This window comes from Amphiura filiformis, chromosome 5, assembly GCF_039555335.1.
Source record: "Amphiura filiformis chromosome 5, Afil_fr2py, whole genome shotgun sequence".
Classification (NCBI taxonomy): Eukaryota; Metazoa; Echinodermata; class Ophiuroidea; order Amphilepidida; family Amphiuridae; genus Amphiura; species Amphiura filiformis.
The window spans coordinates 36713299-36739660 of NC_092632.1; the positions used below are offsets into that span (position 1 = coordinate 36713299).

The 26362-nt window shown below is 36.3% G+C and overlaps 1 protein-coding gene across 1 annotated transcript; it reads left to right on the forward strand.

Moving 5' to 3' along the window:
- On the forward strand, positions 1 to 20781 carry LOC140153063 (DNA helicase B-like). Its single transcript, XM_072175665.1, has 9 exons — positions 1 to 490; positions 7641 to 7791; positions 8324 to 8576; positions 9360 to 9529; positions 10546 to 11903; positions 12995 to 13085; positions 14666 to 14975; positions 16027 to 16173; positions 17516 to 20781. Exons 5-9 carry the CDS (start codon positions 10736 to 10738, stop codon positions 18242 to 18244), a joined length of 2445 nt encoding a protein of 814 aa, XP_072031766.1. The 5' UTR covers positions 1 to 490; positions 7641 to 7791; positions 8324 to 8576; positions 9360 to 9529; positions 10546 to 10735; the 3' UTR covers positions 18245 to 20781.
- The last annotated feature ends 5581 nt before the right edge of the window (positions 20782 to 26362 follow it).

Sequence of the window (26362 nt, forward strand, 5' to 3'; positions counted from 1 at the left end):
CTGTAATTAAATACTATGAGTATGACGACAAAATCAGCACATTCATATGGAATTTCTCTTCTGCACCATGCATGCCATGCCAAGGTCGCGGTTTATTTTCATACGAGCTGTCTTTACGGTATTGAGGTCACTGAAAAAAGCGCGCGAAAGGTTTATGTGCACAGTGAATAAACACGTAACGTATCGTACATGTAAATAACGATAAGGCTCTACAAAAGCCCCGACAAAAGCATGATAAATTCGTAGATAAATTAAGATTTGGCCATTTTAAATGATGACAAACCCCGGCATTGGTGAGGATATTTTTCGGGAATTTCGTGGATACATAGAAGTCAGAAAAACAAGGTTAGGAATGATGATGTGATCATCAACAATATCCAAGACGAAGATGATGATGATGAACATCAAGATGAGTTTGATTCCCAAGAAATGGAAGCTTTGGTGAATGGAGATACATACGTTGCAGCAGGAAGGCTAAAATTTCTAACAGGTAAAATGTAAACATTAATGAGTCCGAGACCTACCCCATACTTTGCATACTCCATCTGCCATCATGCCCTCCAGTCATAGACCGTATACATGTATAAGCATCATATTTCGGTGCGGAAAGACACCAAATTGGTGTCGTATGACCTTTGACATTCTTTTGTGGCGAGTGACATGGTCTTTCAATTCACGCAATAGAATAAAGTGTCCTTGACAGGCGTGACTATGCTTCAGCCCGGTGCTTCAGTGGTCATGAAAGAATTCAAAAGATAACCTCTGCCCCAATAATCCCGAAAGCTATTGTCTGAAACTGCATGCTCCTCATGCAGAAGATGTATCATAAGAACTCAGTCTTCAAATGATAGTCATGTAACAACCAAAAGATAAATTACTGACTATCATTGAAGACAGTTCTGCAGTCTAATCTGCCCCATACTCCATCGGTATCCACCCAGTTGTAGCATGGTAGGTATTATAGCTAGAAGGAGAATTCACAAACCCAGTTCCCTTTGTACTATGATCGTTATGAGTCGATACTGAACAATCAGGTATGAATGGTGCACTATCGATTTGCTAAGCTTCTTATCTATTGAGCTTGGCGGTTATGAACCACCGTTATTGCGACTTCTAAGCAGGATGCGTCATTTATACCCACAAAGCATTGTGGGCGTGACCATAAACAAAGGAAAACAATTTACTTCTGGTAATTTTTATAACGCCATTTACGCCAATATTTCTTATGGCCAAGCTTGGCAGATCCCGGGGGCAGATCATAGAAACAACATTGCCAGTCTTGGAAAACCTTTCCAAATCATTTCCACTGGTTTAAAAGTCCAGCAGACACCTGCCAGTATTACTAATCATGATCAGAAAAAATACATAAATTCACCATAACTTTGGAAGGAAATGAGGGAATTCACGGAAACACAATGGCGTTAATCGAAGATCATGTGACCCGATGCAAAAGGGCACTAATACCATCCATTTCCGGTACGGGTCACCTGGGGTGTCTGTTTAAATTAAATTTTAAAATAGATGATCGATATTGTCGCATAACGATCATAAACATCAAAGGCCGTGTTTGAGGGACTGCACTGATTAAATCCATTCAAGTGATGAATCGCGTTGAATAGCGTAATCGGCTTAACCCTATTGAGTGGATTAGGATTTTTCTGTGGAACCTCCTTCTATAATACCTACCATGGTTGTAGTAGCTACAAATTTCGAACGTTTGAGGACTTGTTCTCAAGTTGTAGAAGGTGCCATAGGGTGTCTTCAGTGTTAATTATTTTCATTATAAATGTCGCAAAATATTAATATAATTATTGACAATAATTAACAACCTGTTTCCCCTCTCCATATATTCATACACAGGGCCATCGCCATGGGGGGGGGGGTGTAGGGGGTGCGATACCCCCTGGCAATCCCTAAAAAGGTGGAAAAGAGAAAGGAGAGAGAATGGGAAGAGAGGGTAGTCTCCTTCGCAGCCAGTTTGGTTACGCTCCCTCCACTCAAACAGTCTGCCAATGATGACGAACTGGTCCTTTTTGATTGGCTAACGGTATTTTGACGACGTCATCCAGCTTGACGTCAAACAAAGCTCTCAATTGGTCGATCGGCTAGACGGCTACCGTACTTAATTATTCATGAGCAATTTTGACCCGCCATCTCGCCAGATGACTGATTTCAATCAAGTTCCCATATGTACAGCTCTACGGATACATACGTGTAGCCAATCAGAAATGGCGTTATAAGTGGCCATTGGCAGACTGTTTGTGTGGAGGGAGCGGAACCAAACTGGCTGCCGTGGAGACTAGAGAGAGGGGAGGGAGAGAGGGAGGGGGAGAGGAGAGGCAGGGCGAAAACTTCCCTTACCAAAATGAACAGCTAATTAAGCCTTTACTATAGGCTGTTACTCAGCAGTTGTAAGTTTGAACATCCAGTAGCTTAGCTGCTACATGTTTGCAACAGCTATAATTTAGCCTTCACATTTTTGAACAGCTATAGTATAATTATAGCCTTCACATTTTTGAACAGCTAGTTTAGCTATAGCTGTTCAATTTTTGAACTTGGCTTACAGCTGTTAGCCTTCACTAGCCTTCACTTCCTCATGCCCAAGGGTCAAATAGGTGCATGATGGGACTATTCTAACTGCCATTTTGAACTGGTGTGGATGAATGCAGATGGAATCTTAATAATACTTAATATGTTTCCAGCTTTATTAATAGGCCTTGTTTTTCACTTTTTACATTTGGGATGCATGTTATGTGGACAATATCATATGAAATGCATGTAAACACAGCCAAAAAGAAATTCTCCAGTAGTTCCATCCCCATTTAATCAGAGTCTGATGAGTTTATAGCAAAATAATTTATATAATAATTTTCTATATACTTTCCTTCACAGGTTGATACCAAATTTGATATAAAAAGTTTAATCATCATGAGCACAGGAGCCGTTGTTTGGAAATTCGTGCAATTCAAAGTCAGTCCCCTCTCCTGTTTAGTCGGCAGAAATGTTGTGACAAAATTTACGATTTGCATCTTCCTTTTGCTCTATTTTAGACCCAAAATCAAGTCCATTTTGGAACATTTCGCATTAAAATGTCAAATTGCAGCGCACTTTGCACGGTAAAGGAAAATTCCCCGGTAAAGGAATTCTGGGGACAGCTTGGGAAAACTTGAGTTACAGTGTGGGGGAGGGGTGTCAATCATGTTGCGCAGGGGCTAGCAAATCTGGCCATCAGCAAAATTTATTTCCCGACACCTCCCCTGAGGAAATGGTCTAGCGACGGCCCTGGCCACTGTGGCCGAATTTGAGATAATTTTTTAACGAATGACCCTGTTTTTTCAAAAATATTTTCTTCAAATTTTTCAAAAAATTTAGAATTTTGATGAATTTTTAGGGGCTAGCAAATCTGGCCATCAGCAAAATTTATTTCCCGACACCTCCCCTGAGGAAATGGTCTAGCGACGGCCCTGGCCACTGTGGCCAAATTTGAAGAATTTGAGATAATTTTTTAACGAATGACCCTGTTTTTTCAAAAATATTTTCTTCAAATTTTTCAAAAAATTTAAAATTTTGATGAATTTTTAGAAATTTTGTATCGTTTTTTTTTGACCCAAAATTTTTGGGGACTGCTCTATAATCTGACGCTTCTATAATCCGAAGGTTCTTTAGTCCGAAGGCTCGCTAGTCCGAACATGTATTCATAGCATTCGCTAGTCCGATTTTAAAAGAGGTTCTCTAGTCCGAAAAAAAATTAAAAAGAGGTTCTTTATTCCGGACGTTTCTTTATTTCGATAGTCCGAATTTTAAAACAGGTTCTCTAATCCGAATATTAAAAGCGGTTCTCTATTCCAAATATGAAAATAGGCTCTATAGTCCGTATACATCTAAAAAAGGGTTCTATAGTCCGAAAATGCAAAAGGGTTCTATTATAGTAGGTATATCACCTCAAAAATAAGGGCAGCAGAAACACGTTATTTAATGTTTCTACATGAATGACCTTTATTAAAGCATCAAAAATCAAAAACCGAATTGAAATCGGTCAATGCATTGTGACGTAGTGTCAATTTTAAGATGCTCATAAATGGAATGCAAATCTGCCACAAATTGCTATAATGACAAAATTGGCACATTTCGAGATTTTGAAGGTTTATTTGGACACTTGCTTGAAAAAGCAACGTTAATTTAAGTATCACAGGTTAATTGCCTATCTTTTTTAACTTCTTCAAAGAAAACAAAATTAAAAAATCTGTCATTGAATAATTATAATAAATTAACCAAATATACTATTTTAGCAATTCCGGCCAATCTGCAGACAAATAAAAGTTGAAAAAATTACTAAGTTCAGCTAATTAATATGCAAAATTGATGCCAAAAGAAAACCGTACATGATATCAGGGTGCGGTTTTTTCACAAACTATATGTATACAAAGTTCTTTCAATTGATAACAAAAAATACACAAAAAGTAATCAATTATGCAAATTAGCTTATTACAGCTAATTATGTATTCATGATATTATTATGTAAATTAGGCATGAGTATTTTTTTTTTTTTATTTTTTTATGAAAGTCTTTTCATTCATCATGAATTTGTCAAGTATGAACCTGTTATGATGTTGAGTAAAGAATCTGCAGTTAATTACTTTAATATAATAAAAAAAAAAAACTTTGACATTTTGACGGTGTCTGGAATAGAATTTTCATTTTTTCTGTAAATATGGTATGTGTCACCATTGCTCAAAGCCAAATCCGAAAAGTAAAAATAAAAATTCATTTGCAATGATACTTTAAATTAACATTGTGTTATCTGGATTAACATGGGAAGAGAAACGGTAAACGGAACAGCCCCTCTATTATACCGCGTATACAAAAATGGTGTGGCCTTGGACACACACAATGGCTTACAGCTATTGTGGTTTGGAATATTACTCCCTTTAAACTCACTTAAAAAATGTTTTGTTTCAAATCGTTTTTCCTCAAGTGTGCCATTAGTTGTCGACGGAAATAATTTACATGCTTAGAAAGATTAGTATTTCAGCTAAATGGTGGTAGATCTTGATTTTTCAAAAGGCCTATATTTATTTATTTATGAGGGATCTTCAACAATCCATAAAAATAGGTAGTAGCTCTTAAATGAAGCAATATTTATTTTTTTAAAAACCGATGGTAGTCACAGAAAGGTTTCACACACCATATATCAAAAAACAATTGTGATAAATAGCACATATGAGGAAATTAATTTTTCGGCATGGATGTTTGCCAAAATTGAACAACTTTCATGTGGCGCTTTTCAATTTACTGTTATGCTTGCATGCACAGTGTGGCAGAAGTATTGTGCAGCCACTGTGACATGCCTAATTATAGTCCGAAACGGATACAGTGTTCTTTAGTCCGAATCCAGTGGCGTGCCGTGGCCGCCCCAACCCGGGGCTGAAGAAGAAACAATTTTGCCGCCCTTCTTTAACAGCCGAAAAGGTTGACCCAATTTTTTTCACGGTCGTTTGAAAAAGTGAAGAGCAAAAAAAAAAAAAAAAAAAGAAGGTCTTTAGGCGATAGCGCTCTAAAAGCATCCTTTTTTCAAAATTTTTTATGCTTTTTCAATTTTTTGCGCCCTTTATTATTTGCTAATTCATTTTGCGGCCCATTCGTTTTGCCGCCCTGTTTTTGCCGCCCTTCTTCTTCCGCCCTTCGTTTTTACCGCCTCTACTTTGACCCGGGGCTGGCGCCTAAAGCCCCCCCAAAATACTGGCGCATGGAATCAGTAAAAAGGCTCTATAGTCCGAATTTTATAACATTAACATTTACTGCGATCTCTAGCTAGATAATAGCAGAGTTTATGGTAAACGGCATGACCCTACTTTTAGCCCCCCCCCATCATCAAAAACAAATCCTGCGTACGCGCAAAGACTAAAAGGAAGTCCAAATGAAAGAACAATGAATACAAAGATAATGAACAAAATAATGAACATTACAGAAAGAACAAGGAGAAGAAAGAAAGAATGTAATAAAGAAGAAAAAAACGAAAAAAAAATGAATATAGAACAAACAAAAATGAAAAAGGGATTTTAAGAAAGAGCTAATGAAAAAAATATCGAATGAAATCAAGAATGAACAAATGAATGAAAGAACAAAAGAAGAACGATTAGAAAAAAGGACAAAGGTATTGAAAAGAAAGAAAAAACAATGAAAGACAGAATGAAAACAAACACAAAAAAGGTACAAGCAATCCCAGGACCAGCCCCCATCACTGCCGATTGAATGCATGTTACCCACTCACATCCCTGATAAAAGCCAGCCAGGATATTTTACACCCCCAATGCAAGATAAAACCATACTTTAACTATTCTGTAAACTAATTTGTTAAAATGACTACATTAATGCCACAGCATTTACATGCATCGAATACATCGTAGCTTGTTTAGTATCTTACAGTATATAATATTATAATAGAATGAACAAAAGATAAAAATGAAGAAAATACCACCACAATGAAGATAAACGTCAATGTATGCTACGTAAAATATCCAGAAAAAGCAACCATGTTGAACTTCAGCTGATTTGTATTTAACAATTGATGATTTGACACTGAAACAAATGATGAAAATATAATTTGGACTATAGAACCTGTTTACCAATTCGGACTAAAGAACACGGTATCCGTTTCGGAATATAGAACCCTTTTGCAATTTCGGACTATAGAACCTTTTTAAATTAGGACTATAGAGCCTTACTGCCTATTTCCATATTCGGACTATAGAACCCTTTTTTAAATTCGGACTATAGAGCCTAATTTCATATTCGGACTAAAGAACCGTTTTTAAAATTCGGACTATAGAACCTTCAAAATAAAGAACCATCGGAATAAAGAACCTTCGTAATAAAGAACCGTCGGATTAAAGAACCTTCGGACTAAAGAACCGTCGGAATAAAGAACCGTTATAGCTTCCACCAAATTTTTCCTGGTCTCACAGGTAGACCCCTTTTTTTTAGTGTCTAGGCTTTCACCATAGGACCCTAGTTTCAAACTGCTGCTGTCCGCACATCCCTGTCACTTAATTCCAACATCGAGTGCCCCCCCCCGGTATCGTCACTTCCAAAGTCGAGTGTACACCTTCACATATTGAGGAGTGTTTTATCACACACCTCAGCCCTTCTGTATTCAATGCCCAGGGTGTACTCAAATTTGGTTTGGGTAGGGGTGTGCTGCTGAGAATTTGAAAGTTAAAAAATTTGGACATATTGATATATACCAAATGTCAACATTTTTGGCTGAAATTGTCTTAGTTTTTAGTACCAATTTTCCTAAAGATTTCTAAAATTGATTGAGGCAAAATTGGGCTATTTTCCAAAAACATTTAGAAATTTTGAAAAAAAGACCCATCCATATACCAAAATTGGTATATAAAAGGAGTAATTGATGTACCAAAACGCTGGAAATGCTACCACGTTAAGCAGCATGTCCCATATGGTCATTTGTACTGAGTAGCCCCCCTGGGATTCAATGCCGACCAATGGGCCAAGGGCGGAGCCTGGTGGAGTTTCAGGGAATGGTTAAACTTTTATGTAGATCTGAGAATTAAAGTCACTCATTGTAATTTAACAAACTACCATATCATTAAGTCATGTTTTTTTTTGTACTTGTATAGTTTGTTTGAGAAGTTTGGAAAGTGGATCAGCAGCAACTTGTAAAGTTGAAGGTCAATTCATGTACACAGACCCATGGTGGGATTTGACAGTTCAATTCAAACACAGTGATGGAAGAACTTACAAGAAGATACAACCATCAATAAAGTACAGGTGAGATTGGAAAGGAATGTAACACCACAAATGTTACTGTCGTTATGGTTTAAATCACTTGGTTTTCAATAGGAGGCCTGTGCAGGTCTGACCTGGTCTCACTCCACTGTGTTCAATTTTGTGTGCTTCAAGAGAAAGTCAGTGTAAAATTTTGTCACTTGAAAAGCTCTCTTTTTTTATTTAAATAGCTTATATAAGCTCACTATAAAATATATAATAAAATCATTTTGTGCTGAATTAGTATATAAATATGCAGAAGATATTCTCCATCTATCAACCACTTGTAATTTAGTTTTAGTGTCTCAAAAAATGCCTTAATTTTATTTTAAATGTATTACACAATAATAAAATATAAAAGAAGTCCCCCATAGTTTCACATTTTATTTTTTCTGACTGTCGTAAGTAAACAATAAAATGGAGCAACTAATGATTTCAGTGCAGTTTTGCAGTATTATGTTGTTATACCCAATACCTTTTTCAAGCATAATTATAATGATCGTATTCATATAAGTTTTTGTTTTACCTCCATTAGACTTCGTACTGATGACAAATTGGACCAAAATGAAGGAGATGGCTCAGTGATGTATCAATTCCTCCATAAGTGTGGTGTAGAGGATGAAACCAAGGCTATCTTCATGAAGTATTTGAGAGGTCAAGCGACAAAGAGGGAGAAAAAGTCAATTTTACTTTGCTACGAGATGTAATTGATGAAGCTGAAGTGATTGAGGATCTCAATATGAGAGAGATGGTGTGCAACCTTGTGAAGAAAAGGCTATGCAAATCAGGTTAGTAATTTCAGATCATGTCAAATGTTATCAAGTTTTATCTCAAGTTGAGAGTAACACCATGTTGGATTTGTTGCAGATTTGAATAGTGCAATTATATGGTTGCGTCGCCAATGTATGGAAAAGTCGCCCTTCTGTATGTGTGTATACGCCCCGCGGCGTTAAGTTATCATGCACGATTTAAATCTTCCACTTGAGACTATAATACCCATTAAACTGTGAATAATATGTAGAAATTGAAGCAGCGTGGATTGATGTATCCCAATGAGAGGTGAAAATGTGCTTGCTTGTTGGGAGGAACTTATCAAACTATCATCATGATTTTGATTTAAACTTTTGATCCAAACACAAGGAAATAATTCCTACTTCGGAATTTTCAGATGGTACTCCATCTTTCATCAGCGAGTGAGTGAGATGGAGTACCATCTGAAAATTCCGAAGTAGGAATTATTTCCTTGTGTTTGATCAAAAGTTTAAATCAAAATCATGATTTATACCAACACAGATGAACTTTCATGAGCGTAAACTATCATCATGATAGTTATATGATAGAAAGTAACTTGCAGAAACTAAGCATATACCAGTTATGCTTGGTTTATTTGCATAATTTATGCTCCTGAAAGTTTCTTTGGGTTGAATGAAAGTAGACCCAACATCCTGAAGATCTTTAGGGCTGTAAACTTTTGACATCTTGATTGGATCTTGATCGATGTTACAAGTATCACTGAGAATTACATAGAAATTGTGTGTAACAGTCTTAGTTAATGTTTTCTCCCTTTGCAGACCATTACCGTGTTGTGCAGAATGCCATAGATTGCCCAACATTATTGGAACTTCTGCCTGCTTTACTTCCCAAGCATCTGTCATCGTTACTAGAGGGCGCTGCAACACATCAATTGATGAAACTGGAAGAAATCATCAAGGAGAAACCATACTTGTTTGGATTCAATTATGTGAGTTCCTTTTTTTTTCTTTTTTTTTTTTTCTTTTTAAAAACTTGGAATTTACAATGCAATTTTATATATCTTGTTGTAATCTTGTTGTGCCATATGTGGCCAGCTTCCACAAAACTTGGAACATGTTTCAGACATGCCATTTTTTCCTTAACCATGCATCCTAGAAATATGTGACCATTGACTTTTTTTGTTCTTTATGATTAGAGGACGAATTGATTGGATGTTGATTTTTTTTATCTTGGGATTTGTTGAGAAAAATTTCTAACCTAATTATGTTGAACTTTTAACAGCCTAAAGAAACAAAATCAACTGGAATTTGCTTTTAAACCACTTTCTCATGAAATTACATTACTGCACACACTGTATACAATCATGAACTAAACCGATTGTTAAAATAGTGATGGGCTATACATTCTGAAGTAACATTTAGCAAATTCTTTTCATTTTGTTTACAAATAATCATGCTGTTATTATTTTGTCCTCGGGGTACTCATTACAATTGTCCATACAGGAACATTCCTGTAAACGTGGGTATAGCATTTTGGTCATTTGGTATCAATGACCCCCTTTGCTAGGCCTATTTTGGAATATGGATGGGTCCTTTTTTCCAATTTTTTTCATTGTTTTTGGAAAATAGCCCAATGTTGCTTCAGTGTAGACAAAATTTTTGAAATTTGGGGAAAATGTTGTAAAAACTAGACAATTTGTGTCAAATTTGGCACAAAATGTTTGTCTTTTAGTATATTGATGAGTCCAAATTTCTTTAAAAATTTGTATGTTGATGAGTCCACTTTCAAATTCTCAGCAGCACACCCCTATTCAAACCAAACTTGACTACCTCCCCTCCCCAGGATTTTGTATGCCATTTGTTTTCTCTGTTGAAATATGTATATGCAACTTGTTTCTGGTTTTGACATAGCAGATCAAATATATATTCACAAGTGAAAATTTCATCATGTTACAACCTAAACCTAAAGTAAACCAGCCTTTTTTTATTCTTTCCCTCTTTTCAGCAAATTCTACAGGAAACCAATTTACGTCTACCAGAGGTAAACTATGATACATTTGAGAAAGCAGGGCTCCTACCAGGAATGGATAGGGAAATCAGATATGCATTATATATCTATTATGCTCTGAAAGAGAAATGTGCTAGATATGGTAACACCTACTGCTGGTTGTCAACAAAATTCAGTTTGAAATATCATGTTCCAAAAGGCAAAAAAGAAGAGGGTTATCGACTTGGTCCCTTTGTCGCAGTGGGAGACGGTGTTAGGTTTCCTTAAAGATGAAATGAAAGTAATTGAGATTGATGAAGCTGTGAACAGAGAAAGTGGACGTAGGACGAAAGACAAAAGAATATTTGTGCGTAGATATTATTGGGCAGAGAAAGATATTGCTAGATATATCAAGTCGCTTATGAGGGAGGAGCAGAATTTTGACCAATGTGGTCATTGTGTGGATTGTCTTTATGAGCGAAGATTGAAGGGAGGAGAAGACAGTGAATCTGAAATACATGTGGAAGACACGTCTGATCAGCCTGAGAAAGAATCTACTGGTGAGATCAGTGACAATGTTACTTCAAAACAACATACATGTAAACAATCAGTGGTGAAATCACAGGCAAAGGATAGCACCGGTGATGATACTGCAACAGCATCAACAGAAACTACCTCAGCATCAACAAAGACAGACAACCCAAGTGACTGGCAGCAGGAATTGTTGAACAGAAAAGCAGAGAAAGATCAGAAGAACTTCAAGGATGATATGGATCAGCACGCTGCGGCTAAAAGTATCCGTGAGCAACCATTCTCTCTCATCATAGGCAGAGGTGGGTGCGGCAAAACACATGTAGTGTGTGAAGTAATGACAGAGTTTTGTGGAGCTTCAATTGTAATGGCTGCTCCAACAGGAAAGGCTGCCTCCAATCTGAGAAAAAAGTTTGAGAAAGACAAGCAATACAGTAAAAATGTAAAAGCCAAAACACTTCATCAAGTCATATACTCATATGGAATGGTTGAAGACCGTAGTAACTGGGAATACAAGGATACAGACATTCTTGTTGTTGATGAAAGTTCCATGGTGTCGGTAGTTCTTCTGTCTAAAACACTCAAGCTCTTGTTGGATGCAAGCAACCTGAAGAAACTCATTCTGATGGGGGATTATCGACAGCTTCCAGCTATCGACTCTGGAAATCTTCTACAAGATTTATTTGAGTATTTCAAACAGAAGAAGGATATTTGTGTAGAGCTGAAAACCAATCACAGAGCAGAATCAGAGCATATTGTCAACTGTGCCATTAAGATTTCCAATGGAGAGATGCCAGACTTGGATGTTGCTGAAGAATTTCGTCTCATTCATCTACCAACCCAAGGTACTAGTTTTTACAGTGTTTTTCCTGTAAAATCCAATAATCTGAAAACATTTACCATATCCATGCACACTGCATAGCCTGGTTGCAGGTTGAATGGCCATAGTTATACATAAACATCTCAAAAGAGTAACTAACCCCCTTAAATAATGCCCATTATTCAAAAATGGGCGATTGTATTACAAATCTGTAAAATGCGTTGGAAGCAGAATTTATTTCTGCGCATTTTGAGACCTCATTTGTAGCAATTGTCTAAACATTGACGTCACAGCGTACATTTAAATCAATGTAACCCAAGATTTGAAAGTTGCAGTAAATTCTATTGATTTGTATTCAGTATAATGGAAGGAAATCTTTGTAATGATATCCAAGTGTTTTTGTATTGTTTTAAGTGCAACTTTCAAATCTGGACCTCACTACATTAAATTGACCGGTGTTTTATTGTTTTCTGGGCTATCGTATCAAATGAGGTCTCAAAATGCGCAAAAATAAATTCTGCTTCCAACGCATTTGACAGATTTGTAATACAATAGCCCATTTTTGAATAATATTCATTATTTAAGGGGGGTTAGTTACTTTTTTTGAGATGTTTATTATAGTGTGATTATACGAAGGGGTTATACATTGGGCTATTCCAGTTGAAATCCATAAATCCTATAGAAGACATGACCTTAATCTCTCCTGTACAGGGGTGTAGATTTCAAATGGAGTCACCCATTCAGGTAACCCCATTTGAAATGCACTGTACACTCCCTGTGTAAGATTAAAGTCATGTCTGCCATAGGGATGCATGAATTTCGACTGGAATAGTTCATTACCTACACACAACTTATTTATTGAAAATTTATTAAGGCTACTCTGAGTATCATGGAATAGGACTAAAATTAACTTACCAAAACATTCTCTGCTTCATGCTTCAGCACAGGAGAACTGAAACTCAAAATGTGTAGAGTCAAACTTATAATAAGCTGTAATAAAGTACTAGTCTATACTGCGTAGTGCATATATCTTATAAAGTAATCCAATCAATAATTGGTAATCCTTATGTTCTTATGTTAAATCACATTTTCCTTGCGTGTCAATTGTTATTGCAGCTCCATATACAAGAAAAAAGACAATTTTGCAGGAACTAAGTAGAGGTGATGCCAAAGATCATGAAACTTCTCAGTTTGTTGCCTACACAAGGTAATCATTAATGCCCACTGCTGCATTAATATTATAACAAACGAAGTGTGCAATCAACAAATATGCTAGCGCCTGAAAATGCTCACTTCCAGGGACATTTTTGTGTGTTTAAAGGAAATCTGTACCATAAACTAATCAATGGCTATATAGTTGCAGTAATAATAAAAACGACAAACAGTAAAAGTCCTACGCTTATATAAAGGAGAAATTCTTAATTCCTTACAACGATCAGCCGTCAGTTTGAAATCCATGGTGGCTGCCATATTGATACCCGATGTATTTTTATTACGCTGTAACGGTACCCCGATTTTGAAACCAGCTAAATCCGTGCCACAAGCCTCGTCCCTCGTGAACTTTGGTGACACGAAGCAAATACTACCAAAGTTCAGATTCAACATTCCTTCAAAAGAAAACGCGACAATTTTTACCCATAAAACTACAGAAGAACATAAAAAATGTATTTTAAGTAATATTTATGATCAACAATGTCTTTTGAGAACGAAAAGTGTAAAAACAGCACTAAAAAACAAAAATTCGCTGTGGGGGTCGCGAATGCCATAAAGCAACACACGCTCGCCGAAAGTAGCTGAGGGTCTGTGTGAAAGGTTACACTACCGCTTGTGGCAGAAAGGATTCGCAAGCAGCTATCATGGCGGCTTCCATGAATCGCAGAAACGAAGGATTAAAAGTGCTTTTTCTTTGTTAGGAATATTCCGAAATTCATATAGACCTCTGGTATGTTTAATTTAGGGGTATATAACTATATTAGCCATTGATTAGTTTATGGTACAGATTTCCTTTAATTACACAACCGGGGACGTCCCCGGTTGTAGAGACTATACCACCTGCATCCCCTATATGGCTAAAAAGCTTGAAAATACAATAGAAAACCGGGGACATTACACAGGTGTGGTGCATGACCCCAAATGGTCAATTAAATCGGCCATTTCGTCCCCGGTTTGGCGATTAAAAACACATAATGTATGTGTGTGTCCCCGCTTCATGCACAATTCGGAAAGGGGTGTGATCAAATGTGTGTAGGATGGGAAAATCGCTACCAGTGTTCAGTTGTGGCTAGTGATGTAACATCATAGTTGCCTTGAAGTCAATTGGGTATGATATATTAAGGCATGCTAGCGACTTTTGATTGATATATCAGCAGTCACTTTTCTGATAAACAATGGAGGTATAGTCACAAAAATACTACACTCCTTTTCAATTGCTTTATAGTATGATATGTGCATTAGCTGTGTGGTGGTGATATGGTGAATGCAAGATTGAATAGTATTATGCTCACTTTGGGAGCTTCACAAATAATTTATTGCATTGTGTACTTAAGTAAAACTGCTAGTATTTTTAAAAGAAAAAGCTTAGGGTTTGGATTAAGACTTTTGTTTCTCTTGAACCAAAGTAAAATTGTTTCAGTTTCATTTGTATGCGGCATGGCATAACACCCCATATCCAAAGTTATCATACCCCAGCTGAAGATGTAAAATGGTTTGGTTGCAATATTGATGATTCCATAAAAAAAATATTTCTGATTTACTCAATAGTATTTCTTCATTCTTGTTTTCCCATAGGGATAACTGTGATGCTTTGAATGATTGGTGTTGTCCTCTCTATGCTGGCCATGAACACAAAACACCTGACCAGAAGTCATATCTGTTCCTACAAGGTGACAAGATCTGCCCTAAACGTAATGCCAACATCACTGACCTCGATAAGAAAGAGACATGTGAAATTGATTGGAACAGGCAAGAAAGGGAGAGAAGAAAGAAAGCACAGGCTAATGAAGATGAGCAGGGAGTGGAAGAGGAAAGGAAGTTACCACCTCCATATATGAGACGAATAAGTCGAATATGCAATGGTGAAATCTTCTTCATCAAAGAGGTAAGATCTCCTCATCCCGATCATGCTGTTCAAATGGGTAACAGTGACATTGAGATTCTGAAAATCAAAATTGTGGTCCAGATATTATGTGCTTACCCAGCCTAGAAATTTGATGAGAATTTGGAATTCATTCTCACAGAGATTCTCCTAAACTTGTCTTGTGTGAATCTAAAGAGATTCTCAAAGATTTTTGTCAGCCTTCTAGTAAATAGATAGGGGTGAATCTAAAGGTTTTTAAAATGCTTTTACCAGCAATAAATTTTTTCATGTCAAAACAAAATTTTACCCCTCCTTATATACTGGTTGCAATGTAACTGTGTGGTAGCTATCCTTTAAAAACTCATTCAAGAACTATGGCAAAATATCTAATTCTTGGTCATGAGAGCCAACTTGGGTACCCGCATATATTTGTGTCGAGCGTACTATGCAAAGCCACATGCTCAAGGCACAAGGACATCTTTTGAGAATTTACCAATTATGGTCTTTGGTTGTGAGTTTATGTTGTTCCACGAAAAGTGCTGTGACACAACAGCCTCTCATGATTGAGAATTAGATATTTTACCTATAATATATAAGACACTGTGGACAGTACAGGGTTATTTAAGTTCTTTGTTGGTTGTGACCAGTGGAGTTAATTAATTGTTTCTGTAGTTGTTTCATTTTGACATTTTCTCATGGTTCTTGGTTTCATATACCCCTAAATAATTTGCTATGAGTAAATGATTTAGGGTATATGAAGCAAAGAACTTATTTTAACAATTGTGTAAGATTGGATGACATTTTCTGTTCAAAAGAGAGTGATTAACCCTATGAGAACTACATGTCGATTGGCCAAAAAGAAGTTTTCATTATCAATTGGCCCAATCAGCAACATTGTTAGAATAATTGGGGTGAATTATTTGCAAAGCTCCATTCTGATTGGCGATTAAAGTGAAGATATCGTTTAATTGACCAATCAGAGGCAATGTTAGATCGGCAGGTAGTGCTCAGGGGATTAAGTTACATTTGTATTTCAGGTGGATATCATAATTGTTTTTATTCATTTTTGCAGGTACGTGAGATCATCGAGCCAAATGGGAAGAGGAGGGAAGATGTTACATTGACTGATTTGGATGAGTCATTTAATGTTCTCATGAGTGAGCTGAAAAACCTGTCCAACATTAGACATGCATGGGCAAGAACAATACACACATATCAGGTAGGTGTACTTGTAAATGATGTTGTTTATCTATAGGTTTGATAGTGATTTCTACATGATGTTATGTTTTTATAAGGCAGGGCAGAGGGGAGTATGACCTGGCGGTGTTTGCACTAAAATATTGAGACAAATAAAGCTGACACACATGAGGAATGGTATGGTTTCTACAAACAAGATCCCATGGGGTGTTATTTTTGCCACATGTGCATGATTTTTCTTGGTAGGGAAAAGAATGCCCAAAACGTTTATTTTTAGATATTACTGGCCTTAAATCAAGAATCGCAAGACCTATGGAAATATAAATGTGATTATTTATTTTCCCTGACATATTGCCTATAAGGTTGATATATTAATATTAATATGGCTCCAGTAATCAGACTCGCCTTAGTTTTTCAAAATGAAACTTTGTGAGTTAAGTATTAACTTCACATGGTGTTATAAAAGCATGTTACTTGCATTTATTGCAGTGATGTATGTATTGTAGCGATGTGAATAACTGCAGGATAACCCTAATCCTAACCCTAATCATAGACCCTGGATGTGCATTTACCCAACCCAAACCCTATCCCAATCAATAACCCAAACTCTAAAACTTGTTTTGCCTATATTAGCTCATATTATTTGGTTTTTGTTACTGCTTGAGTCCCAAAATAGCTCACAGGTGCTACACCCAGCTGTGTGTACCATTCTATATCAATCCATTATGAGTCCACAAGCTGATCAGAGAATAGTGCTGTAATACAACTGTAGAATAAAAATGCAGAATCCAGTGACACTTTCCCTGGTCAATTTTGGCATTAATTAGGATGGAAAGTTTGTCATTTTGAGAGAAATTTTGTCACTTTTGAGGGAAATTTTGTTAAAGAATTATGTAAAAGAAATAATGGGAAATATTGATATTTTGTTGGCAAATTTGGCTATCTTTAATATGGGGAATGCATGTGGAAATTGCCCCCTCCCCCATCCACTGCATTGTATTACAGTAATAACCTTTTTACTGCAATGCAATCTTTACTAATAATTGCCAAGTTCCCCTGTTTGCATTACTTCTATGGCTACATAGTGCTTCAAAATGTGACCACTTCTTCACACAAAATGAGTGCAAATTCATTGGGGATCGAAGAAAAGAAGAAATGGCTCATTGAAAACTATATGAAGCAAAAAAAAAGTGCATTGAAATATTGACTTTTGAACAGCAAGTGAGGAACCAGCTGTGGCCAGTTATATATCAGAGATTATGAATCTGCAATTATGAAATAACAATGTGCAACATCCTCTCATTTTGTGGGAACAAGTATTGAATTGTGATGGTTATTTTTCTTTTTGATTTGTATTTTTTAAGGGTTCTGAAACAGATGTGGTCATCTACTGGCTGGATCAAGTAGGTCATCAAACACGTCAACATGTATACACAGCTGTGACTAGAGGCAAGAAAAAGGTCACCATTGTTGGAACTGAGGCAAATTTGAAGCTTGCTGTCAGCATACCACCTAAAGTCCGGAATACAGTACTTCAAGAAAGACTTCAACAGAGGCATGTTGGGATTCAAGTGCAATCAGTTGATGGTGCACATTCAAGATATGCATGGGGAACAAATGTGAGTTCCACTCTACAACCTTCTACATCAGGTTACACTGGCTTAAAATCAAGACCACATCTACAGAATGCTACTGATCCCAGCCATCCATCTACATCTAAAGGGTGGCCATTGAGAAATTCTATAGATCAGAAGTATAAACAGCCACCTCAACCATCAATCTCTATTACAGGACGTGTGCTAGGCACTGATCCAATTAGAGATGTTCAGAATTGCAGTCCTGTATCAGTGATGGGTTGCAAATGGTACAATATCAAGAAAAAAAAGAAAACAAATTGGATTGTGTTCCATCTACAGCTTTGTACAATAAGTTTGAATGTAGTCGAGATGACCCAAGAGTTCCTGACACTGCAATGGATGGTGACATCGAATCATACAGTGAGCAGATGTCAGAAGATTGGTCTGCAGAGAAATTCAATCTGGCTGTTCAGATTGAGAAAGCAGCCCAATTGCAAGAGGAGAGAAAGAAGTTGAACAAAGGGCACAACCTAACAAAGTCCAAGAATACAGCAGGAGAAAGTGGCATGTTATCATCAGCAAAGCATATTGCTTATGAATCGAAGGATACCAGTAAACAAGAGATGAATCATGGTGAAGATCCCGATCTTGAAGAAATGGATCTTGAAGCAGTTAAAGCTTTCTCAGATTCCACCACTGACTGTGTTGAAAGCATTGAAAATAATGCTGCAACAAATGCCAAACTTGACAAGTCTGAAGGGCGGAAAACCAAATTGAGTAGAAAGAAAAACAGAAAAGTTAAATATGAAGCACATCACTCGGTAAACAGCAGTGAAAATTGTGAAAGAAAAGTGACCAATGAGAGACCTAAGGGAGATGTATCGGGTGATGAGTTAATTAATGGGGAGCAGGCAATGGAAGCTATTGCACCTGTCCACAATGTTGATGTAACAACTATATGTAGTACTTCAGTAAAATCTGACGGATCTGAAACCAATGCTGACCCCAAGGACAAGGTGGATCTGATTGAAAACCCAGGAGATCAAACATCTGATGTGAGAGCAACTGCAGAAACTACACCACAAATACTGGGTGGCAGATTTCACCAACCAAGAAACAAACTGAGTCGAAAGAAAACAAAGCTGAAGAAAATTCAACTTCAGGAGCAAGAAAGAAATGCTGAAGAAAGCCATGTGTTGAATGAAATGGGCAATGAGAGTACCTTGATTTGTTTCACAAAAGAGCATGAATCTGAATCATTCCAAGCAATCCAAGAGAATATATTGTCCCACAGCACTCTGGTAGCCCCCACTGAATCACCAACAACTAATGCAAATGCTGCTTTTGATTGTTCACCATCAATGTTGAAAAGACCATATTCGAGTTCTGACACCTTAAATCAAAAGCCAACAAAGAGAAAGCTTTGACTTTATACAAGAGAGAATTTCAGTAGTTCATTAACCCTAACCCCCTGAGGGCTTTTTGGCGACGGGAAGGGAAAGAAGGAAAGAATAAAGAGAGAAAAGAAGGAAAGAAGTTGTTTGCTCTGGGTGGGATTCGAACCCGAGACCCCCTCGCATGCCAAGCACTCGGTCGGCGACACTTTGCCACGGGTCTTGGGCTTCGCTGGCCAGCGAAACGTGCCTATATATCACTTAGGGCGATTGCGTCATCACACCACGTGGGATGCATGCACTAACAGCGCATATACCAAGTAGTATTTTGTAGTATTCAGGCGGGTTAGGGTTAAGGGACTGTGTTTTGAGGAGAGCAAGAACAATCGCTCTCTACTGCTCTTGCTCTCCTTAACCCTATTCTATTACCCTATCAATTTCGTATGGATTTTTTGCACCAAAGTTGTTAAACAAAACACACCACCAATTCCACATCTCCCACACTCAGTTTTCATGCAATTGCCTGATTTCCTACTTTTGTTACACCAAATTCTGCACTTTTTATTTATTTTTAGCACGTTTTGATGCTTTATAACCCAAATTTGCGCACTTTTATTATTATTTAAGATGATAAAGATTTTGGATTTTAAAAGGTTGCATTTTTCTTTTTGTCATGCATAGAATGCTCAAACCTTATAGAGAGTAAGATATACACAATATTAAGAAAATGGATTAAATGACTCCATGTTGATTTACTACAGAGAGTTATGATTTTAGATTTTATATAATTACAAAGTACTATTATTGATAATTGTAAAAATAATCTTTGCTGGCATGGTGATAATTTTCTAATAATAATTAGCAGGATAAATGTTTATTGTGTAGTATTATGCGATTCACTTGGATAAAGTTGGCAATTTTGAATTTCAAATAATAGGCAAAACTTTGGGGAAACAATGAAAAGAACATTGGAAGAAAGAAGATTTTATATACTGAAAGTTCATAGAAATTGGCAGAATCTGTAGGTGGACACAACCATCGATTTGATGTCATCACTCGTCTACACGGCATGTATTTGTCTTAGGCAAAAAAAAAAAGGTTTGTCTCAAAGCTCATGAGCAGTTTAAAAACAAATGCGATTTTTTGTTAATTCCCAACTTGGTATTTTTAGGAAAATAATCTGATTTTCGCCAAATTTTTCCAGAAAAACTATAAAAAAAATTGAAATAAAAATAATTTCTGCATTTCTTGTTTTTCCAAATCGCACGTTTTTACAAATGCGCGCACAAGCTTTAAGAAAACCCTTTTTTTTTTGGCCTTATATGCTTTGTAGTGATGACTGAATAACTTACAGTTCATGTCGTGGCGACTCCGGAAAAATATGTGTTCAATGACAAACTCGGTCAAAAGGTTGATTTAGACACAAATGCGCAGTCTCAATGCCGCAAGAATCCTGTTGCAAAGTCCGCCACTTTTTTTTCCATATACGTCGTATATAGTTGTGTGTGCTTTTTAACCTTGTTTGTTAATAAAGTAATAAGATGACTCGGTCATCATCTCAGACAGTTGACAAATGAGGGCAGCAGTCTATTGATTGGCTATCAATATCACATATTGCTATGCCTTGAGGCAGCACATCAAAGTCAGTAGCGTAGCCAACAGGGTGCCCCCCTGAAAAAAGTCTCCCTCCAACAAAAACATTAAAGAGAAAATCAGGAGCCCCTTTTCTACCAAAACTTAGCCTGATCATGGGTCAAAATAGTGTAAAATACAATTTGTGCGCGCTATGTGCGCACACATTATAACAATAAAGACCTTTTTATCCTGATAATGGGCAAAAATAGTGCAAAACACCCAATTTTTGCGCGCTACGTGCGCACATCGTCCCAAGGTACACGACTCGCGACTTCTGCTCACAGGAGTGCTAATTGGGGTTTATAAATCAGTAATGTTATCATAGATTTAAAATGTCCTAAGTTTACACTGATCACCCAGTATAATAAAATTTGAATTTCATAAATACCACAGCTGGAAGTAAATTCAGTTTCAAATTTATGTGAAAGAAACATATTTGGTTTTTACTTTTTCTTATAATTATGTGCTGATTAAAAATGTATTTTATTAAAGATAAACTTTACAGTTTGTTCGGCTTATAATTGGCTTAAAAATGAGACTTGTAAAATCATGTTATATAGAATGGCATGAAAGAGCACTTATGGTAGTTGCATAATACGTGACTGGCACACACTTATGTTAATTATGTTAAAAACCAAATAAGTTTTGATAATTATAGGCCAAGCAAACTATAGCTCAGGGTCTGCATTTCTGTTAGCCATCTTTTGATAGGTTGGTGTTTAGAAGGGGATGCTATGATATTTTCATTAAAATCACATTTCCATTCTGTTTACATCATGGTTTAGCTTGAAAGGCAGCCTACAAAATGTGCATTTCTTAGATGATGAATTTAGGCTATTGTATAAAAATAATATGATATTGAAAAACATTCCTGGTTTGTATTGCAATATCAGTTGATATATGATTGATTGATTTATTTTGATTTAACCCCCTGAGCACTACCTGCCGATCTAACATTGCCTCTGATTGGTCAATTACATAATATCTTCATTTAGTCACCAATCAGAATGAGCTTTACAAATAGTTCACCCCAATTATTTTTGCACGGTGAAATTATTTTAACAATGTTGCTGATTGATCCAATTGATAATGAAATCTTCTTTGATTTATTTATTTTGATTTAATTTATAAATTATGGCAACAATTAATGTGATAAATGATAATTTTATACAAAAACTATAAATAAAGAGTTTTATATAATTATATGGAATGGAATGCACTTGATTGTTTGTGATTAATCTTGTGGTAAGTTTCATTAATTAGTCTCTGATAAGCTATCTACAGTAGGTAGCAAAAGACAAGCTGTCTACAGTAGATAGCAGAAGACAGGATATAAACATGACAAACTATCAACGGTTGACAGCAGTAGACAATATTTAACCATGTAATGCTATTTACAGTAGATAACAAGACAAAACTGGACAAGCTATCTGCAGTGGATAACAGGAGATAAGATTTAAACGTGTCATGCTATCTACGGTAGATAGCAGAAACCAAAATAAATATGAAAGGTATCTACGGAAGATAGCAGAAGACAAAATTTAAACATGTCAAGCTACAGTAGATAACAGGAGACAAATTTAAACATATCAAGCTATCTACAGTAGATGGCAGAAGGCAAGATTTAAACATATCAAGCCATCTACAGTAGATAACAGGACAAACATTAAACATGAAAAGCTATATAGATCTACCATAGATAACTTGTAATTTTTAAATCTTTTATGCTAGCCTATCATGTTTAAATCTTGTTTTCTGCTATCTACTGTAAATAGCTTGACTTATTTAAATCATGTCTTCTGCTATCTGCTGTAGATAGCTTATCATGTTTATATCTTGTTATCTGCTATCTACTGTAGATAGCTTGTTGCGTTTAAATCTAGTTTTCCTTCAGCTATCTACCATAGATAGCTTGGAATTTTTAAATCTTGTTTTCTACTATCTATCAAAGATAACCTGACATGTTTAAATCATGTATTCTGGTTAAATCTAGTCTTCTGCTATCTACTGTAGATAGCAAAAGCCAAGAATTAAACCTGACAAGCTATCTACAGTAGATAGCAGAAGACAAGATTTAAACATGACAAGATATCTACAGTAGATAGCAGAAGACAAGATTTAAACATGATAAGACATCTGTGGTAGATAGCGGAAAAAAATTTTAAACATGTCAAGCTATCTACTGTAGATAGCAGTAGACAGGATTTAAATATGTCAAGCTATCTCTATGGTATTAGATAGTAGAAGACAATATTTTAAAGATGATAACCTATCTGCAGTAGATAGCAGAAGACAAGATTTAAATATCGTCACCCTCATAACCAAAGTGCCTTCATCTCTATTGACGTATTCCACAAGTTAATGAAGAATGCAGCTGAAAATTTTATTAATTGTAGGTTTATTACTCAGAAAATTAAAATTGCAAATGAGAAACATGTAATGATGACTTAGGCACTTTGGTTATGAGGGTGACAATATGTCAAACTATCTATGGTTGATAACAGATATATACCAGATAAGATGATAGGTAGCAAAATACAACATTTAAACAAGCTATCTACAGTAGATAGTAGAAGACAAGATTTAAACATGTCAAGCTATCTACAGTAGATAGCAGAAGACAATATTTAAACGTGTCAAGCTATCTACAGTAGATAGCAGAAGACAATATTTAAACATGTCAAGCTATCTACAGTAGATAACTTGACCTGACAAGCTATCTGCAGTGGATAACAGAAAACAAGATTTAAACATTTAAATCTATCTGTGGTAGATAGCAGAAAACAGGATTTAAATATGAAAGCTATCTAGGGAAGATAGCAGAAGAAACATGTCAAGCTGTCTACCGTAGAAAACCGACAAAATTTGAACATGTCAATCTATCTACAGTAGATAACAGCAGACAAAATTTAAACATACCAAGCTATCTACAGTAGATTGCAGAAGGCTTGGAATGATTGTAGATAGCTTGGAATGTTTAAATCTTGTTTTCTGCTATCTACCATAGAAAGCCTATCATGTTTAAATCTTGTCTTCTGCTATCTAATGTAGATAGCTTGTCATGTTTAAATCTTGTCTTCTGCTATTTACTGTAGAAAGCTTGTTGCATTTAAATCTTGTTTTCTGCTATCTACCATTAGATAGCTGGGAATATTTTAATCTGGTTTACTGCTATCTACCATAGACAGTCCTATCATATTTAAATATAATATTGTTTCCTGTTATCTACTGTAGATAGCTTGTTGCATTTAAATCTTGTTTTCTGTATCAACCATAGATAGCTTGGATGGAATTTTTAATTCTTGTTTTCTGCTATCTACCACAGATAGCTTGACATGTTTAAATCATGTCTTTTTCTTAAGTCTTATCTGCTATCTACAGTACATAGCAAAAGACAAGATGTAAACCTGACAAGCTATCTATGGTATATAGCATTAGACAGGATTCAAATATGTCAAACTATCTACGGTAGATAGCAGATTTAAACATGATAAGATATCTACGATAGATAGCAGAAAACAAGATTTAAGTATGTCAAGTTATCTATGGTAGAAAGCAGAAAACCAGATTTAAATATGCCAAGCTTTTCTAAGGTAGATAACAGGAGCCATGACTTAGATATGTCAAGCTATTTACAGTAGATAGGAGAAAACAATATTATCATATTATATTTTTTTCTGTTGATAAAAATAATGTTTGAGAAAATGCTTAAAAATTATAAAATAATGTTTAAATCATGCCTTCTGCTATTGACCGTACATAGCTTGACATGTTTAAATAATTCTGCTATCTACCGTAGATAGCTTGTCATGTTTGTCTTGTTTTCTGTTATCCACTGTATGTAGATAGGTTGGCATTGTTAAATCTTGGTTTCTGCTGTGTCAACTGACACTTCAACACGGGAAACTCCATTTATTTAATAGGCCTATACCGTTGGTTTAGGACATAATTTTCTTCCGACTTTAAGATGGTACATGTACATTAATAGTTTTCATTAACCATCTAACTGCTGCACACGCGTACGCGTTGTCTTCTAAAGGCGACAAGTTAAATTCAGCTCTATTGGTGCAAAGGAATGAGCTGGGTCTACAAGATGGTTTCCCTTGACTTTCGGATGGTGCATGCAAAGGAATAGTCCTACACGATATGTCCTAGTAACCTCGGAACAGAATATGTTAGTCCCCCTCTATAGCTCTATATTATACATTATAAACCAAACCTTGGCCACTGACTTGAGTGCACATGCCTTCCTCGGCACGTGAGTTCGGGGCCTCCAAATTTTTGCCTGGCCCAGCTAGGGCCTCATAAGGTAAATCCCGCCTTGGTTAAAAGGGTCCGTACTGCTCCTTGTCCATGGGCCCCTGATGCTCTTACTACGCCCCTGGAATATCTTTCGTTTGATTATATTGTTCAGGAGGATGCAAAATCAGCAATATTAAATTTTATTTAGATCAATATTACAGTGACTCGCCTGTACCCGGGACATCTACAAGTTAAAATTGGTAAGTTTTGATGACGTTACTCTGCGTTAGTAAAGACTTAAAGGAGTATTTTCGTGATCCTTGCATCCTCTTTTTGTGACATTTGTTTCAGTAGATATCCACAAAAAAAGGTTATTCCCAAAATTTCAGTTGATTCCGATTTTGCGTTTGGGAGTTACGCATGATTATGTGTATTACACTGCTCCATAGACAATGTGTTGTAATTTCGTTATGGTATACCAGAACGAAATTCAAATTTCACGATATCTTTGCTAAACAAATTAATCTGCAAGAAATATTTTTATACATAAACATTATGTAGCCAGCGGTTTCCAGTGATATAAAAAATTTGAGAAAAGTGGGGGATGATGCTGTGGATCACGAAATGCCCTTTTAAGTGAAGAGAAATAATTAGAGAATATATAAACAAGAAAGTCCTCTCTATTAGACCAAGCGCACAAATACGCCAATTATTATACCAGAAAGTCACATTTTGTTTTGTTTTTGATCAAACTTTCCACACAAAAAATGAGATGGGCATGGAATCAGAAAATTTTATACCCATTTGGAGACTATAGAGATGAATCTTTCCTAGCGAGACTAGAAGAGGCTACAGTGACCACTTGTGAGAGTCCCGAGACTCACTTTTTTTTTTCGGATCGAGCATGGGTACCCGGACAGAATCCAAGTATATACCCTAATGATGGTGCCTTACCTTAAACTAACGTTTCGAGTTCGAAGGTCGCGTCTACTGTTTATTTATTCATACGAGCCGTTAGGGTTTAAGGGTCACTTAATTTGAAAAGCGCGCGAAATGTTATCATATGCTACCAACGCTCAGAGAAGATGAGAAGTACATCACCATAAATTATTGGCAATTTAAAATGACTTCGAACACTCACAGCTCCAAATTTCGAGGCTACATTGAAGTAGATGAAACCGGAAATGGAACGGAAAGCAATGATGATTTCGAAAATGATGACGATGAACAGCAACAAGCTGCTTTTGATTCCCAAGAAATGGAAGCTTTGGTGAATGGAAATAAATATGTCACTGCTGAAAGGCCAAAACGACAAAAAGGTAAATTTGGCATTTAACCGTTTATGTGACATTCTTTGTAAATT

Bases quoted from the DNA above. Each gene is read 5' to 3' on its own strand.
- LOC140153063 (XM_072175665.1), top strand. From the start codon at position 10,736: ATGTTCCAAAAGGCAAAAAAGAAGAGGGTTATCGACTTGGTCCCTTTG. The intron at 11,904-12,994 runs GTACTAGTTTTT...TTGTTATTGCAG, and splicing joins CATTCATCTACCAACCCAAG to CTCCATATACAAGAAAAAAG. The intron at 13,086-14,665 runs GTAATCATTAAT...GTTTTCCCATAG, and splicing joins CAGTTTGTTGCCTACACAAG to GGATAACTGTGATGCTTTGA.